This window comes from Acomys minous (assembly GCF_964271855.1).
Source record: "Acomys minous genome assembly, chromosome: 6".
In the NCBI taxonomy this organism is placed as follows: Eukaryota; Metazoa; Chordata; class Mammalia; order Rodentia; family Muridae; genus Acomys; species Acomys minous.
In genome coordinates, this window is record NC_140487.1 from 78,482,824 (window position 1) to 78,498,994 (window position 16,171).

At 38.2% G+C, this 16,171-nt stretch overlaps 1 protein-coding gene across 2 annotated transcripts in view; it reads right to left on the reverse strand.

The window, feature by feature from the left end:
• ITGB3BP (integrin subunit beta 3 binding protein) overlaps positions 1-16,171 on the reverse strand; it is a 46,219-nt gene that overhangs the window by 26,922 nt on the left and 3,126 nt on the right. For both annotated transcript variants that reach the window (XM_084786834.1, XM_084786835.1), the window contains exon 2: positions 7,121-7,163. In XM_084786834.1, coding sequence (XP_084642960.1) covers positions 7,121-7,163 — 43 coding nt within the window. The remainder of the gene's footprint in view (positions 1-7,120; positions 7,164-16,171) is intronic.

Genomic DNA, 16,171 nt, shown 5'->3' on the forward strand with positions numbered 1-16,171 from the left:
AAAGTGCAAAGGATTCAGGATGCAACAAAATGCAGTAGACATACTACACCCACTTTTCTAATTTATGTCTGTTTCGAATATTTACTGACCCCTTAGAAATATTTAACACTACTACTAAACAAAGAAGGACTGTGCTAAGATTTAGTCTGTTATCAGCCCAATCACCACTACTGTACTTTTTGTTAAGAGGTCAAACCTTTTATCTTAGCAAAACTAAAATTTGAGCATAGATCTTTCTGCTAAAAAAAAAAAAAATCAATGCTCTCTCTATAATCTCAAGCAGATATGGCATTTGCCTTTCATATCCTTCATGAATTGTAGCTTGCTTTGTCACCTTGTTTAAAGCATGTTCAACCAAAAAGGTGCCTGCACTTTATTGATTTTGTACCTCTTATAAACAGTCTGGAAAGTACTAACTAAGGGTTCTTTCACAGTGAAATATGGCATATAAAACTCTTATTATGAACTATTAGCTGCTATCACCGGAATACTTGAAACAGGCATTATAGTATCCAGATAGCCAGAAAAGGGAAGCTGAAGGAATATCAGTCTTTTGTCTCTCTCTTTTTTTCTCTTTTACTTTTTGAAACAGGGTTGCGCTAGTAAACGAGGTTGGTCTTGAACTCATGATCCTCATGCTTCAGCCTCATCAGTGCTGGGATTACACACATGTGTCAGCATGCCTGTTGGGATTATTATTATTAAGCTTACTCTGGTTGGTAAGGTTATTGGATTGTCCCACCTATGGTATATTACCTGTACTAGTTAGGAATTTATAGTAGGGACTCTGAAGACTAACTGTGATTGTCATTTTGGATCTACCATTTCTGAGCTGCCACAGTTACCATTCTTAATGGTACTAGAGATGCTAGGATTTTGTTGTTGCTTTTACAGTAGCTACAGGGAGCAAAAGCACTTTGCCCTTATCTAGTTTTATCTTATAGGTACATCAGGGAAAGAATAAGGACACACACGCGCACAAAGGGAGGTGGTGGGCATGGTGGCACACGCCTTCAATCCACGCCCTTGGGAAGCAGAGGTAGGTGAATCTCTAGGGGTTTGAAGTCAGAGTGATCTCTAGAGTGAGCTCCAGAAGAGCTAGGGCTACACACATTTCTCCTTCCACTATACAGATTCCAGACACGGAACTTATTTCATAAGCCTTAGCTACAAGCACCCTGATCTGCCGAGTCATTTTACTGGCTCATCTTCCACAATTTTAAGGAAAGTAGAGTACCACTTTAATTTTAAAGACATTCCAAGCACCAGAAAGAATATATATATTATTGTACTATTACTATCTCACACTATAGCCCTTAGGAAATATGTTCATGGTTATTTCTAATCATACTTTCGTAGATCCCTTTATTTTCCCAGAATGTTGTGAATTTCATTCAATACACTTTTTACTTATTGACATATGATTGACATAAAATGCACAGCTCATTTGAAGAAGGAGCTCTAACAACATGCACCAACATGCCTCTCCCTGAGATGCACACCCATGTCACCCCTTCCCTTCTGCCCCCTCCTGTCAGTTTAATTCCCAGCCCAAAGGCATCAACTACACACAGCTGCTGTCTCTTGAGGGCTTCATTTATAGGAAGCATACAGCCTGTTTATTTGGCTTCTTCTGCTTAAAATGGTTTTGAGATGATCTTTGTTGTTGTATACGTTAATAGTGTGCTCTGTTTCATTGTTTGGTAGTATTTCTTTGCTTAAGTATGGCATAATTTGCTTTTCCATTTTCTTCTGTATAGACATGTGTGCTGTTTCCAGTTTGAGATTATTAGGAATTTAGTTGCTAAGAACATTCTTCTACACAGCCTTTTGCGTATCTATGATTTTCACATACACATCTGAGAGTGCATTGATAGGTTACAGGATGGATATGGACTTAGTTTAAAATATAAACTGGATGTGGTGGTGCTGACCCAGGGAGCAGAGGCAGATGGACTGTGGTGAGTTTGAGGCCAGCCTTGTGCAGGACAGTCAAGTCTACACAGAGAATCCCTGCCTTGAAAAACATATCTATTTATATCCTGCCTCCACATTAAGATTAAAAACCATCTTGTTAAAGGGTCAAAATAAATTCATTCTGGGTTAATGTAAAACTTGGATTTGACCAGGTCTTGACCCATTTTCTGGAATTTGACATGTTCCACATCTTATACGCTTACCTTCACCCATCTTAAGATATAAGATGCTCTGCCAAATAATACTGAAATGTTCACTCAAGTTCCTATGTAACCAAAATTCCTCTGGAAATCTCCCAACACTTGAAAACCTCCAGTCTTGCAGTTTTTGGGCTACATAAACCCTACTTTCTCCTGTGTTTCATGCTATTTTCTCAAACCGTGCTTTAGGGAGATAGCCCTGTCTGACAGGAAATAAATCTTGCTTAATCTGATCAAAGAATCTTGGTAATGGTCTTTATTCTTGTTCAGTAGGATTAACAGTTTGGTCAAGTATTTTGTATTTTTCTATTTAATTGTTCTTATTTACATATTTTGCACATAAGTCTTATCAGATTACATACATGACAAATATTTTCTTCTCAATATATAGCTCACCTATTCATTTCTCTCATTTTTTATTTTGAATTTTTATTTTAACAAAAATAAATTTCAATTTATTTCAAATTTAAAAACTCACTGGCATCTATTCAGTTTTTAATGTGATCTTCCAATCAGAAGAAAAAAAATCAAATTTAATGAAGTCTAATTTATTAAATTTTCTTTTATAAATATGATTTTTCATGCCTTGAGAAAATTTTGGCTCCTGCAAATTCACAGAGATGTTTTCTTATATTTTCCTCCAAAGGATTTACACTTCTGGCTAACTTTAAAACCGTTACGCTGAGTGTGGTAGCACACACTGTTATTAATCCCAGTACTTGGGAGGCAAAAGCAGGTGAATCTCTGAGTTCAAAGCCAGCCTCAACTAGAGAGTGAGTTCCCTGAACCTACAATGAGCAGCACACAATGACTTGCAACTCCAGCTCTAGAGGGAACTGAGGCTTCTGGGCACTTGCATTCATGTGCACACCCCCCCCCCTCAATATATATAATTAAAGAAAAATATTTTTTAAGTTTTTTCATATGTATACCATTTATTAAAGTTTTTAAATATTGAATGGTCACAGTATTTTGAAATGCTTAATAAACTGAGACAACTACTAAAGTTAGCATAAGCCAAAAATTTTAAGAGAATAAGGCATCAAGCAATAGTTAAGTCATTATAGCAAAGGAAAATAGCCATGGCCTATGGAAAGAGTACTTCAAGTCAGTGTCCTGGGGACTTGGAGTGGTCCTGCTGCTCTGCGGCTTCACTCTCATGGCCACACACTTTGTCCAGAAGTGAGTTTCTTCCCTTGCTTCCCATGGTGAATAAAGTAGGATGGGGAGATAGGGAGGAGGCAGGTGGCAATGCCATGTGTCTTGGCTAGAATAAATGGCACCACCCCCTTTTCTAGCTTGATGAGAAGATGTAAACACAAAGGTAATTCCAACTGTGTCAGTCATTCAAACACAGTAGGCAGTCTGAAGAAATCTCCACAGAACCTATACATTTTGGCTGAGACACTCCCTCTGTGTGTGTGTGTGTGTGTGTGTGTGTGTGTGTGTGTGTGTGTGTGAAACAGAAAGACACACATAGTATATACTCACTTATAAGTGGATATTAGCCCAAAATAGTTGTCCTCAGCAGGGGATCGGGACAGATGCTGGGACTTGCTGCTGGGTGGAGTGCTGAGAATGGAATGGAAGACTGGGGCTGGGGAGATGGAAGGACCTAGAGGGTTCAGGAGCCCCACAAGGACACAATCAAGGCAGGTGGATCTGGATCCAGGGGGACCTCCACAAACTGTTGCACCAACCAAGGACAATGCATACAGTAAACCCAGACCTAGCCAGATCTAACTCAGAACCTAGTTCAGATCTAGCCAATGGATAGCTCATTCTCCACGGCTGTAGGGAGAGTGGGGACTGACTCTGACATAAGCTCTAGTGCCCCCTATTTGACCACTTCCCCTTGGTGGGGAGGCCTGGTGGGCACACAGAGGAAGGGGAAGCAGGCTATCCTGATGAGACCTGATAGACTATGGTCATTGGTGGGGGAGGAGAACTCCTTCTGTCAGAGGTCTAGGGGAGGGGAATAGGGTGAAAGAGGGAGGGAGGGTGGGGACCGGAAGATACAAGTGAGGGGATAACAATCGGGATGTAATCTGAATAAATTAAAATAAAAAAGAACGTTTCATGAGAGCTGTTGTTTTCATTTTTTATTATGTGTGTGAACATGTGTGTGAGTGGGCACATGTGTACAAGTCAGAGGACGACTTTTTGAAGTTGGATCTCCTTTATACCTTTACATGGGTTCCACAGATAGAAATCAGTTTGGCATGCTTATGTGGCTAGCACCTTTACGTGTGGAACCATCTCACCAGCCCAAGATTTGGTTTTTGAAGACAGACAGAAGAATTGGTCTCCTTCTACTGAGAGACTGGAAATGAGTATAAACAGGATGTGGTGGAGAGAGGTGATAGCCTAGACCAGGGCAAGGAGAAAGACCTAGAGAGGAAGGCAGGGCGGGATGGTGTGTAACAAAGGATCCACACCAGAAACCTCCAGTTCTAGGAAACGCAACTTGCTTCACATGGCGGAGCCATCCTTCACTGTGGATCAGGTACAGCTGCCATGAACAGTGATCGTGTGTGGGAAAAACAACGTGCGCTGGTAAGCATAGGTTTTCAGAACGATAGCTGAACATAAAGGAGAGTACCTGGTGTAGCAAATCACCCATCAAATGAGCACATCTTAGTGACAGTCCTCTAAGCAGCCATCTGTGCTGCTATCCAAAAATGAATGCATAAAAACACTTAACCTTTCAAGATTCTGGGCTTTTGGCTTCTAAAACAACCCATTCGTGAGGATTTTTCACAGTATCTGCAGCCTGTGACCTTGCCAGCTGTAGAGACAGTGTGTAGCTCAGGAGTTAAAGAGGAAGGGAGGATGGCTGACATACTGTATACCACTGTGAAGTTACGTTACTGACCCCAACCAGGACAGGTACAGTGAGCACACTGAGGGATGTGCGCATGACCCAGGATGGAAGGACAAGAAAAGGGAGACAGAATTATCCATGCTGACTACGTAGAGCTTTTACATAGACAGGCAAAAACACCACTCTAAGAAAGTCCCATGGTTGCCAAAACACAGAGGAAGACATCACTTTGTGCTTATTACTAGAAATTCTAAAATTAGGAACATTTCAGATTTTCTGACTAGTGATGCTTGAGCCACTGACATTGGAGAAATAAACTGGGTCTTAAAGGATCAGGACAAATGACTGTGTTAGCAGATTAAATAGTTTGGATGAGATGGACACGTGCTCTAAGACATGCCGCGTGTCCAGATTCAATCACGAAGAACTAGGAAACAGGAATAAATCAATAGAGAAACTGAGTTAACACAGACCCAGGCCAAATACAACACTGTGTCTTCCAAAACAGATTAATAGTTCCTGTGACACCAGCCTAGATGCATCCTCATCTGAACAAAGTCTGCTGTCCTGACATCTGTGCCCCACAAAGAGAATGGCTGTACAAGGGTCATTTTCTTGTTCAGATGGTGCCTTTGTCTCCCATAGAACAGTGTTGGGGCAGGAAAGAACAGTATTTCACTTCAAGCTGGACTACCCATCTAACAAATGCCATTCTGACCAAAGAAACAGATGCAGAATCACAGTTACAGCTGCATTCCGCACACCACAAGTTGGATAATGGTACTCTAAATTGCTAATTATGCCTTTAATGGCAGTTTTAGTGCCACTGCAGTATTTTGTCACCTTTGTATAATTTCTTTTTTTTTTTTTAAAGCACCCAGGAAGGTTTTTAAATGATGATTTTCTGTTTTGTTAAAACCAGTGAGTCTTCCGCTGGGCGGTGGTGGTGCACGCCTTTAATCCCAGCACTCGGGAGGCAGAGGCAGGTGGATCACTGAGTTCGAGGCCAGCTTAGTCTACAAAGTGAGTCCAGGACAGCCAAGACTACACAGAGAAACCCTGTTTCATAAAGCCAATTAAAAAAAAAACCAACAAAACAAAACAAAACAAAAACCAGTGAGTCTTCCAAGGAGAACTCATTCTCCCCTGCAACCCAAGACAGGGTTTCTCCGTTTGGCTGGCTCTCCTGGAACCCCCTCTGTAGAACAGACTGGCCTCAAACTCCAGGGATCAACCTGCCTCTGCTGGTGGAGTGCTGGACTAAAAGCATATGCCACCACACCTGGCTTAAAATTTACTGACGTGGCAGTCTCATGGGATTTTGTGAGATCTCACTTATTAACTAGCAATTTGTTTTAATTTTCTTCTTTACTGATCATTTACACTTAGGATTAGAAAAATAATAAGTATTTCAGTCAGTGTTTGTATCTAAATCCATATTTGGTGTGACATGTTGGCACTGGAAATATTCTATGACTAGACTCAGAAAAGTATACCAACAGTACAATTTTCTTTCTGCTGTGATCACCATGGCAAACTTTATTATACTGCCACTACTCTGTCATTCACTATATGCCAGCATAGATGAGACAAATTATTACTTTATGATGTGACAATGTCACTAAGGTTTTAATATTTTAATACATTACAATATGTAGATTAAAATACTTCTATTATTTCATATTGTTTTTAATATATTTAAGTGGCAAACTTCTATAAACTAATTTCTGCTAAATTATTTTTATAAAGGTTATTAAATAATTTGTTTCTTGCATGTCTATCGTAAGCTGACCAGAAATTTTGGCATGGTAGATTAGAACAGTACTTCATATGCAGACAACTTCATCAGTGACAACTGTGTCATGTTTTTGGTAAATGTTACACTCAGCAAGATAAATAACTAGCAAAAGTTAAAAACACAATTGTAATCATGCAAGCACGATGCCTATGCCCTCACTCTTCCCAACTGGCCCCACCCTCCTCCCTCTCATGTAACCCAGGTGACTATGCAGCTGAGGATTATCTTGAACCAGAACACACCTGCCTCCACCTAACATGAGCTAGGATTATAGGATATACTACGCCAGGCTGCATTCACAATTCTTAAACTAATACTTACATATTCTTCAAACTGCTCATGTAGTTTCAGTGATCTTTTAACTCTGCAAACAAAATATTTAAAGAAATTTTAGATTTGACATGCTTTATTTTAGGCTGATATTTTAGAATAAAATAGACGTAGTTGATTATAAGTTATTTTTACTAATTTTTATACTGCTTGTTAAAGCTATATGCCACACTGGAAAAAAACCAATTATGATAAATTTGTATTTCTTAATGTTTTTATTTGATCAGTTTATTTCTAGTAGCATATTTTGCTATGGGATCCTAATTACACATTTAAGTGGGTCGCTTCTTCATATATGTAGGTACCATAAAATTTATTAAAGTTTTTTCTTTTTGGTGGTAGTGTTGGGTTCTGAAACCACCTCTTTGTGCTTGCTAGGTAAGAGCTCTATCACTGATCTATATCCCCAGGCTCATTTTTATTATAGAAAATTTTAGTAAAAAATCAGTTGTCTCCTTTAAAACATTATGAGGAAAAATTGTACATAATAGCAAAATAATATAAATATTGATAGAGACACTGAAAAGTCTACCATTTGCAGGAACAGAGTGCTTGGTGGTACAGGTATTTATAAGACAAAGTTGTGCACATTATCCCAGCATTGGACATGATTCAGAGCAAGCAGACTATGACTTAACAGGGGAACAGATGCTGTATGTCTTTATAAGTCCCCAACCCATAAGAAACTATTTTTTGTTTCCTTCCACTACACTGATTCAGGAACGTGCCAGGCTCTCTGTGTGTAAAATCTGTTCTGCTAAGTGGGATGCCCAGCTGTTGGTGACAATGCTTAGAAAGGAAAGTTGAATATTTATAATACTTTATTCCATACAGCTGCCTTCTAAAGAGCAGTCATCAACATTTTATTGATTGTAGACTAAATGCTCAAAGGAGAAAAAGGTCAATATAAATTAGAACTGGTTTTCCAAATGTAGTATTAAAAGTACTTCTAGATCTGAGACAGAAGTTACCTCTAGTATTAGCAAATTAAACATCCTGTAAAAGGTTGCACTATATTCTAAAGAACCTCTCCTAAAAATACATATAGAGCCTAGAAAATCACTAGGCCATTTTGCTTTGTTTTTAAGTGCTGTGACACTAGCTTTTATAAGAAAACAAAGCTCTCCCTGATACTGCTCAAAACTTTTTTGTTGTATTATCATTGGCTAATTCTTAGAAAAAGTATTTCAGTATTCAGATTTACAAAGGTTTCAGATGAGATAATAAGTAGACCTATGAAGCCAAGGAAGTGTTAAACTTACAAGAAGGTGAGTTGAGTTAAAATAGGTTATAATTTATTTTGTGTTTGTTTAAAACCTAAAGATGGGATTTCCTAAAGGTAATGCAGTAAGTAAATTGGTAATAACTAGCCTAAGAAGATTTAATAGACTACATGAGAAGACATCTGAGAAATGACTTAGTTCAGCCTATAGAAAAGTTTGTGTAACTTGCTCAGTGTCATATGTTTTCAGACAGGGAGGCTCAGATCTGTGGGAATGTATTATGATAAAACATCTGTCCTATGCTAAGGACTGGAATCTTTTCCAGACTTCACAACCAGAGTTGGTAATGCATCTTGAGGACTGCTATCCTACCGTCTACTCAGACTCTTTGTTCAGCTTGCCTGCCTTGGACTCGATGAAATCAGCCTTTACAACCAAGCTAATGCAGGACTGTAATCTTCAATTATGTCCTCTTTCATGCCCCTGACCCAGAGTAATGCATGTATGTTCTGATAACTATTTGTTGAAAACAGTACATAGGCTGAAAGCAGTCTTATAAGTAAATTGCAAATGTTGAGCACAAAATTTGGGTACTGCTTGATAAACAATGATGCTTGTCATACTGTTTGTTATTTTGGTCAGTTGTGGTCAGTGACTTAATCTCTTGTAACACTGTTAAAGATTCCTGTAAACTATCCCTCACTCCCTCCCATGCTTTTTGTGCTACTCAATAAATATAAAGCAAACACCTCTGTTAGGGACAAACAGATTCAGGCTCACAGACAGCCAAGAGGACGGAAGACACTGGGGAGGCAAAGTGAAGAATTTAAATCTGGGTTTGATACTGGTTTGATTTTTTTTTCTTTAAGGTGACACTGATGCATTATTGGTGTCTCAGAGTTTATTATTAACACATTCAAACCAACCACATAGATCTTGAATTGAGAGAGAGAAAATCATGCAAAGAACAAAAACAAAACAAAACAAAACAAAAAACAAAAAAAAAAAAAACAAACAACAACAACAACAACAAAAAAAAAAACAAAGAAGACCAGATAGTTTAGTTAGTTTTGTAGTTAAACTTAGTTGTTTAGGGGTTAAGATGTTTTTAGGTCTAGACAGATGTTTTAAGTTAATGATGACGAGATATGGTATTGATTTACATTCAGAATTTTAGATGCACCAAAAAAGTTGTTTTTTTCAAGGCTGCCAAATACAAATAGCCAAAACACTAAGAATGTAACATTTATATAATTCCTGATTGTTCCATAATTCTTCTTGCTGTAGATAGTTTATTGTATAATGTGTAATAATATAAAAGTATATGCAAAAAAAACTTTTTAAAATTTAGTTTAAAAAAAAAAGAAATCTGATTTGAGGCCTGACTACTTTGTATTAGATAACCAATTAGGGAGCTCAATCCTGGAAGAGGCTAATTCTCCCTCTCAACTGTTATTAGCTGCCTGTGGAGAACCACAGACAGACTCAGCAGGCTGTACTTATAAGTACATGTGTGTGTACCAATAATAACAAGAGAAAAATAGTTTGAAAGGAAGTGAAAGGGGACATAGGAAGATTGGGGTGGGAAGTGGTATAAATATATTTTAATTAAAAATTAATAAAAACAAAAACATTGACACCTACTACAATATAGATGGAGACATTACCTTAAGTAAAACAAGCCAGCTACAAAAGGATAAACTGTGAAGATTTTATTAATATGACAGTAGTCAAATTCAGAGACATGGAAATAAAATGGTGACTTTGATAGGCTAGAGGCAGAAAGTAATGGGAAATTATTGCTTAATTAAATTATACTTTTAGTCTCACAAGATCAAAATAAGTCTAGAGATGGATATACAACTGTGGATGGACTCCCACTTAAGAGCAATCATGTTAAATGTTCACTTACTCCCATAATTTGAATATTCCATTTTTAGTTGTACTAGGTTTAGATTCACTGTATGACAGTTAGTCTTAATTGCCAGCCTGACTAGACTGAGAAGTGCCTAGGAGATCAGTAAAACATACCCCTGGGTTTCAATGAAGTCATTCTTAGAACCCACCTTGAATATGGGAGCCATGTGGGAGCCACTACTTCATACAGTAGGGGCCCAGAGGGGATGAAAAGGACAAAGGAAAGCTGCTTACACAAGTGTTGTCTCTTTGCTTCCTGGCTGCTATGATGTGAGTTACGGCTACACTACGCCTCAGTGCCATGATGGACTGGTATGTTTAAAACTGTGAGCCAAAATGGATGTATTTCCTTCCTGAAGCTGTTTTGTTCTAACACAACTGGGATCAAAACCACAGTTACTACTAGAATTAAATGCTGTTACAATTCTATAAAGATGAATATATTTGCTGTGCAAAGTTTTCCTCAGGTAAAATTATATAATATCCTTTAGGAATGGGCCACCATTTTATTTAGCTTCACACATGCCAGGATCCTTACCTAGGATTCTCTGCTTTATCGCAACAAAATGATTGGATAAGCTTTACTGTATTGCATTACTAACATCAGTTATAATACTAAATAAATGGTTCTAAGCAGGAAAGCTACCACTGACTCTTAACCAAGGAGGAAAGACACCACAGACGCTCGCAAAGCTGTATGATGAGGTTTTCTTATAGAACTTTAAAAAGCTAATCATGATTTTGAATGGTAGGGTTGATGGTGGTAGAGGGTGACGAGTAAACTTAGGAAAACAGACAAGGCTGGTGGAGAATCTTTGATGCTGTGCCAAATTCTTCCCTAAGGGTGGGTAAATCACACAATCACACTAAGCTTCATAAACTTGATAAGACCAGCCTGTAAAGTGGTAAGAATTTCAGAGTGGAAGATAAAACATCACTTAGTATTTCAGTGCTTCCATTACTCCTCAGTGTAACAGACATGATAATGCTGCCAGCCACCTACTTCACAAGAGTTCAGAGGACTTGTGAGCTCCTGAGATGCTTAGAATCCTTTGACAAAAGGCAATGGCCAAATTCATAACCCATGTGACATGTTGAATACAACTTGAGGTATATGAATGATTTACTTTCTATTTTGCATATGAGAATGAGAAGAGAAGGGAGGAGGATCTTCTGTATCTGTTGTGTACTATCCTTTTCTTTTAAGTCTGTCTGTGGTCAAAACTTCCTGCAGTCACACACAAAACCTCCACTGCAGCATGGATGAGTGGGAATTCCACCCATCACATAAAGTATGGGCACAGTGGGAACGCATCTAAAGGGATCATTCTCTAAGATAATTTGTGAGACAACCAGCCAAAAGCTTTGGCCAATTATTAGGTAATGTGTTTTGATACCAAAACCTTCCTTATCTAAAGATTAATACTGAAGCAAAGAAAAAGTATTTTATAGAAGTTAATGGGAACTATGTATTTGGGAACATTAGCCATAGAACATAGCCAGTAGTGAGATTTTCTAGGTTTAATAAAAAGAAAAATCAAGACTATTTCACTTCTAAATGATATCCTCAGTATACAACACATATAAAATTTGTACATGTGTCTGACACTAACAAGTCATTTAAAGGAGTCCTACCAATTGAAAGGGCTTACACAGGTCTATAGAACTTTAAATGGCAGGTAGGTGAGGTGATGTTTTATGCCCTTTTCTTTATAAGTTATATTTAGTAACACGCATACACACATAAACTGAAACATCAAAACATTAACAGCTACTGACGTCTACACTTCTATAGCCCTGACAGTCTTCTCCATGAGGGTCTCACATATTCTGTCCAGTTCTCAATAAGTATCCTTCTACTCTCAACGCCTTTGTGCATGACCTTCTCACTACGTGTTTTATGTCAAAGTAATATGTATGTTTCCTTCCCTATATTATTAAGTCATTAGATTTTGTCTGTTTTTTAACAAGCAGTACATTCAGATGTTTTTTGAGCACTCTTCCATGAAACCTCAAACCACTAAGTAGTATGTATTTTGATTCTCAAAGCCTGAGAATACTTGGCATATTATTATTACATAAAGTTATTGATTTGTCCAATCAATTGTGATTTCTTTCATTAAAATGTATCAAATAATTATTTCAATTTTGGGGACCAGTTTTTGCAAACGAAGGACAACTAGTTTGGTTTGAAACCCCTAGATAAGTCTTTAAAATACATATTTTCATGATATATAATATAAAGAGGTATATTATGACATATATAAATATATTGTTAGGATTCTGCTTTAGTCTTTCTACCTGTGATGTCACTGCTTACCTGACACAGGGGTGTGGCCCTGTCCTGGGCCATATAAAAAACACCCTCCATGTGACGCTCTCTCTCTACCTCTCTAGCTCTCTCTACTTCTCTACCTCCCTCTCTCTCTTCTCTCTCTATCTGGGGTACCTCTTCCCCCTTTCCTTCTCCCCCCATATTCATCTAATAAACTCTGTATAACATAATATCTGCCTGGTACCTTATATTCTATCATCCGCCTTAATCTCTTAATTTTTATATATAACATATGTTATATGTAAGCACATATATGTAAACACCTATATGTATTATATATTTGAGGGCAGTACTAGGAGTTGAATCAAAGGTCTCAAGTATGCTTGGCACAAATTCTTCCAATGAAGTAACATTCCCATTTGCTGCTCAAAAGACACTTTGGTCAAGTATATTCAGGGTACTTTAAATATCAGTTTTTAAAGATATCATATTAATGCAGTTATGTCTAAGGTAGATTTCTGTGCTGATGTAAGCTTCATCGATTCTAGAAAAGCTACAATGTCCTCAAATATTGCGTCTCCCCCATGCTACCTTTCTAACCATAAAGTTACTGAAAATGTGTCTAACTCACTGGTTCATCCATTAAATTAATACAAACAAATAGTGAATCTTAATATGACTTTATTTCTATATATATATTTTTTAATTTCCAAGGACACATGCCTAGAATTCTCAGCATTTGAGAGGTTGAAGCAGGATAAATGAAAGTTAAGTTCAGAGTCAGGCTGAGCTACAGTCTGAGATGATGTCTCAAACAAACAAACAAATAAACAAACTACAACCAAACCTAAGAGTAAGAATTATTCTACCACTTATCTGAGTTTTGTCTCATTTGCTTACAATTAATCATCCTTTAAATGCACAGATAAAAATTCATTAACTATACAAGGTTTGTTTCATTTTTCGAGACAGGGTTTCTCTATGTTATCTTGGCCATCTTGGACTCGCGCTGTAGATAAGGCTGGCCTCAAACTCACAGCAATCTGCCTGCCTCTGCCTCGCAAGTGCTAGGATTAAAGGCATGCGCCACCACACCTGGCTTAAATATACAAGGTTTTCTGACCCAGTATTTCTACGTTCTCACCCTCCCCCCCTTCTCTTTTTCTCAGTGTGGTTTCATGTACCAAAACTGGCCTCAAACTCAGTAGATAGATGAAGATGACCTTGAGCTGCAGACGCTCCTGCCTCTATCTCCTAAATTGTGGGATTACAGGCATGTGCCACCACCCAAACCTCCCTGTGTCATACCAAAATACAAATTGTTTTCTTACACAAACATAATAAAATTTTAATAAGCTATTGATATAATGGCAATAGTCGGTATTGAAATTTTATCTCTGGAGGAGGTGTAGGTGGTGCGGCTTTGCTGGAAGAAATACATTTTGGCAGGCAGGCTTTGAGAGCAAAACCTTGTACCACTTCTAGTTTGTTTTCTACTTCACTACTTTCCTTAACAGTTGCAGCACAACACAAGCCTTGGCTGCAACATTATGTTTACTGGTACTGGTTTTTGTTGGCTTCTTCTCCCCTCCCCCTCCTACTCTTCTTCTGCATGGTTCAAGATGTGAGCTATCAACTTCCTGCCCCTACCACCATGCCTTCTGCTTGCTGCCATGCCTCCCCAGTGTGACTCTTAGACCTCGAGACTGTAAGCCAAAATAAATCCTTTCTTCTCTCATTCGCTTTTAGTCTTGGTGCTTTAGCACAGCAATAGGGAATTAAATAATACAGAAGTTGGTACTGAGGGTAGACTGTTGCTTTGAAGACTATGACGGTGCCTATTATTGTTATTTGGAGGAATGCAGAAGACTTCGGAACTTCATACTAGAAAAAAATGGTTGAATTCTGTAAGCAGACTAGTGCAGATGGCAAAGGGCAGCTCAAGGGGTTTCAGGAACAAACAACATTAGCAACTGCTCTGCAGGCCACTCTCATGACATTTTGGCAAGAATTTGGCAATCTTCTTCCACTGGCCTGAGACTCTGCTGAAGGCTAATTAAAAAGTAATGGCCCAATTTCTTTGGTGGAGGAAAAAAAATTTTTTTTGGAGACAAGGTCTCTCTGTGTAGTCTTGGCTGTCCTGGACTCACTTTGTAGATCAGGCTGGCCTCGAACTCACAGTGATTCACCTGCCTCTGCCTCCTGAGTGCTGGAATTAAAGGTGTGTGCCACCATGCCTGCCTAGGTGGAGGAAATTTTAAAATAGCATAATACTGAATCTATGATATGGTTGTTATTAATGACTCTTACACAAGTCTATAATAAAAGAGAGCAAGTGAGGCAGAAAGAAATATATGTATAATAAGAGGGAGAAGGAGGAGGAGGAGGAGGAAGAGGAGAAACACCAATAAACATAATGTTGCAGCTGCAGCCAAGGCTTGTGTTGTGCTGTAACTGTTAAGCAAAGTAGCCCCATTAAGGGACTTTAAAATCTTATTTTAAAAAAAGGCAGAGTCTTTTTCCTTTTCTGCACTGGGACAAAGAGAAGGGTGACTTCAGGACAAGACTCCACACAGCCACGCTTCCAATGTGAAAGATAGCCCAGTGGATTTTCTGCTCTTAGAAAGCAACTGCACACACACACAAAAAAGCCGCTTCTAATTTGGTCAAGACAGGGTGTAGGGGTGTGTCCAACCAGAGCTGGAGTCAACCTTGGCAGCATCAACGAATGTGGTACTGGCTTTAGAGGCATGAAGGGTGCTAGAGTAAAGGGAGTGTAGATTCTTCCTCAGCAGTTCCAACGAGCTGATGAGGCCAGGCAGCACATGGCAAGGAGTCTCTAAGACAAAAATGTGATCTATGCATAAGCTATTTTTGGAATGTTAGGGACATTCAAAGACCTTAATTTATACAGTAGGAGAGTGCCTTACACCATTATAAGGGCCACATATTATACTTTCCTCTATTACAACTTGCTGATTTTCATAAAAATGTATTTAAAAATTCACATTTTAAATATTTAGAGTAAGTAGTAACAATTCATCAACCTTAAAAATGCAAGTTATGTTTAAGAGAAATTGTATAACTCTTAATACTCCTAGGGGAGGGTCAAACAATGTTTATTAAATGGTTAATCATTACTTGGTTTGGCATATCATTTTACTCATCTGTGTTTTTTTTAATCAATCCACACAATAAAAACAACTGCATTTGGCATTAGGGTCAATCTAAAAGCCCAAACAAGTTAGGCATCAATGTGCATGCCTGTGACACCAGCATCTGGGAGATGGAGGCAGTAGGATTAGGCGTTCATGGCCAGTCTCAGCTACATAGTGAGAGTGGGCTACACCACACAGTCATTCTCTAAAAACTTAAGAAATAATACATTTTAAATTTTTTCAGAAAACTCTCAGACTTTGTAAGAATATCAGCAGAATTAACCCACTCTAAGAACACTATCACAGTTAGAAACTCCAACACTAATGCTATTCTAACTTTCTAACTTTGGAACAGACAAGTTAATGCTGATAGAAACTGATTGTCTTTGACTGAAGCAACATGATAATACACGTTAATTAAAGACTGGAAAATGGTACTAGGAAATTTACAAATGAAAAGATGGAAGAT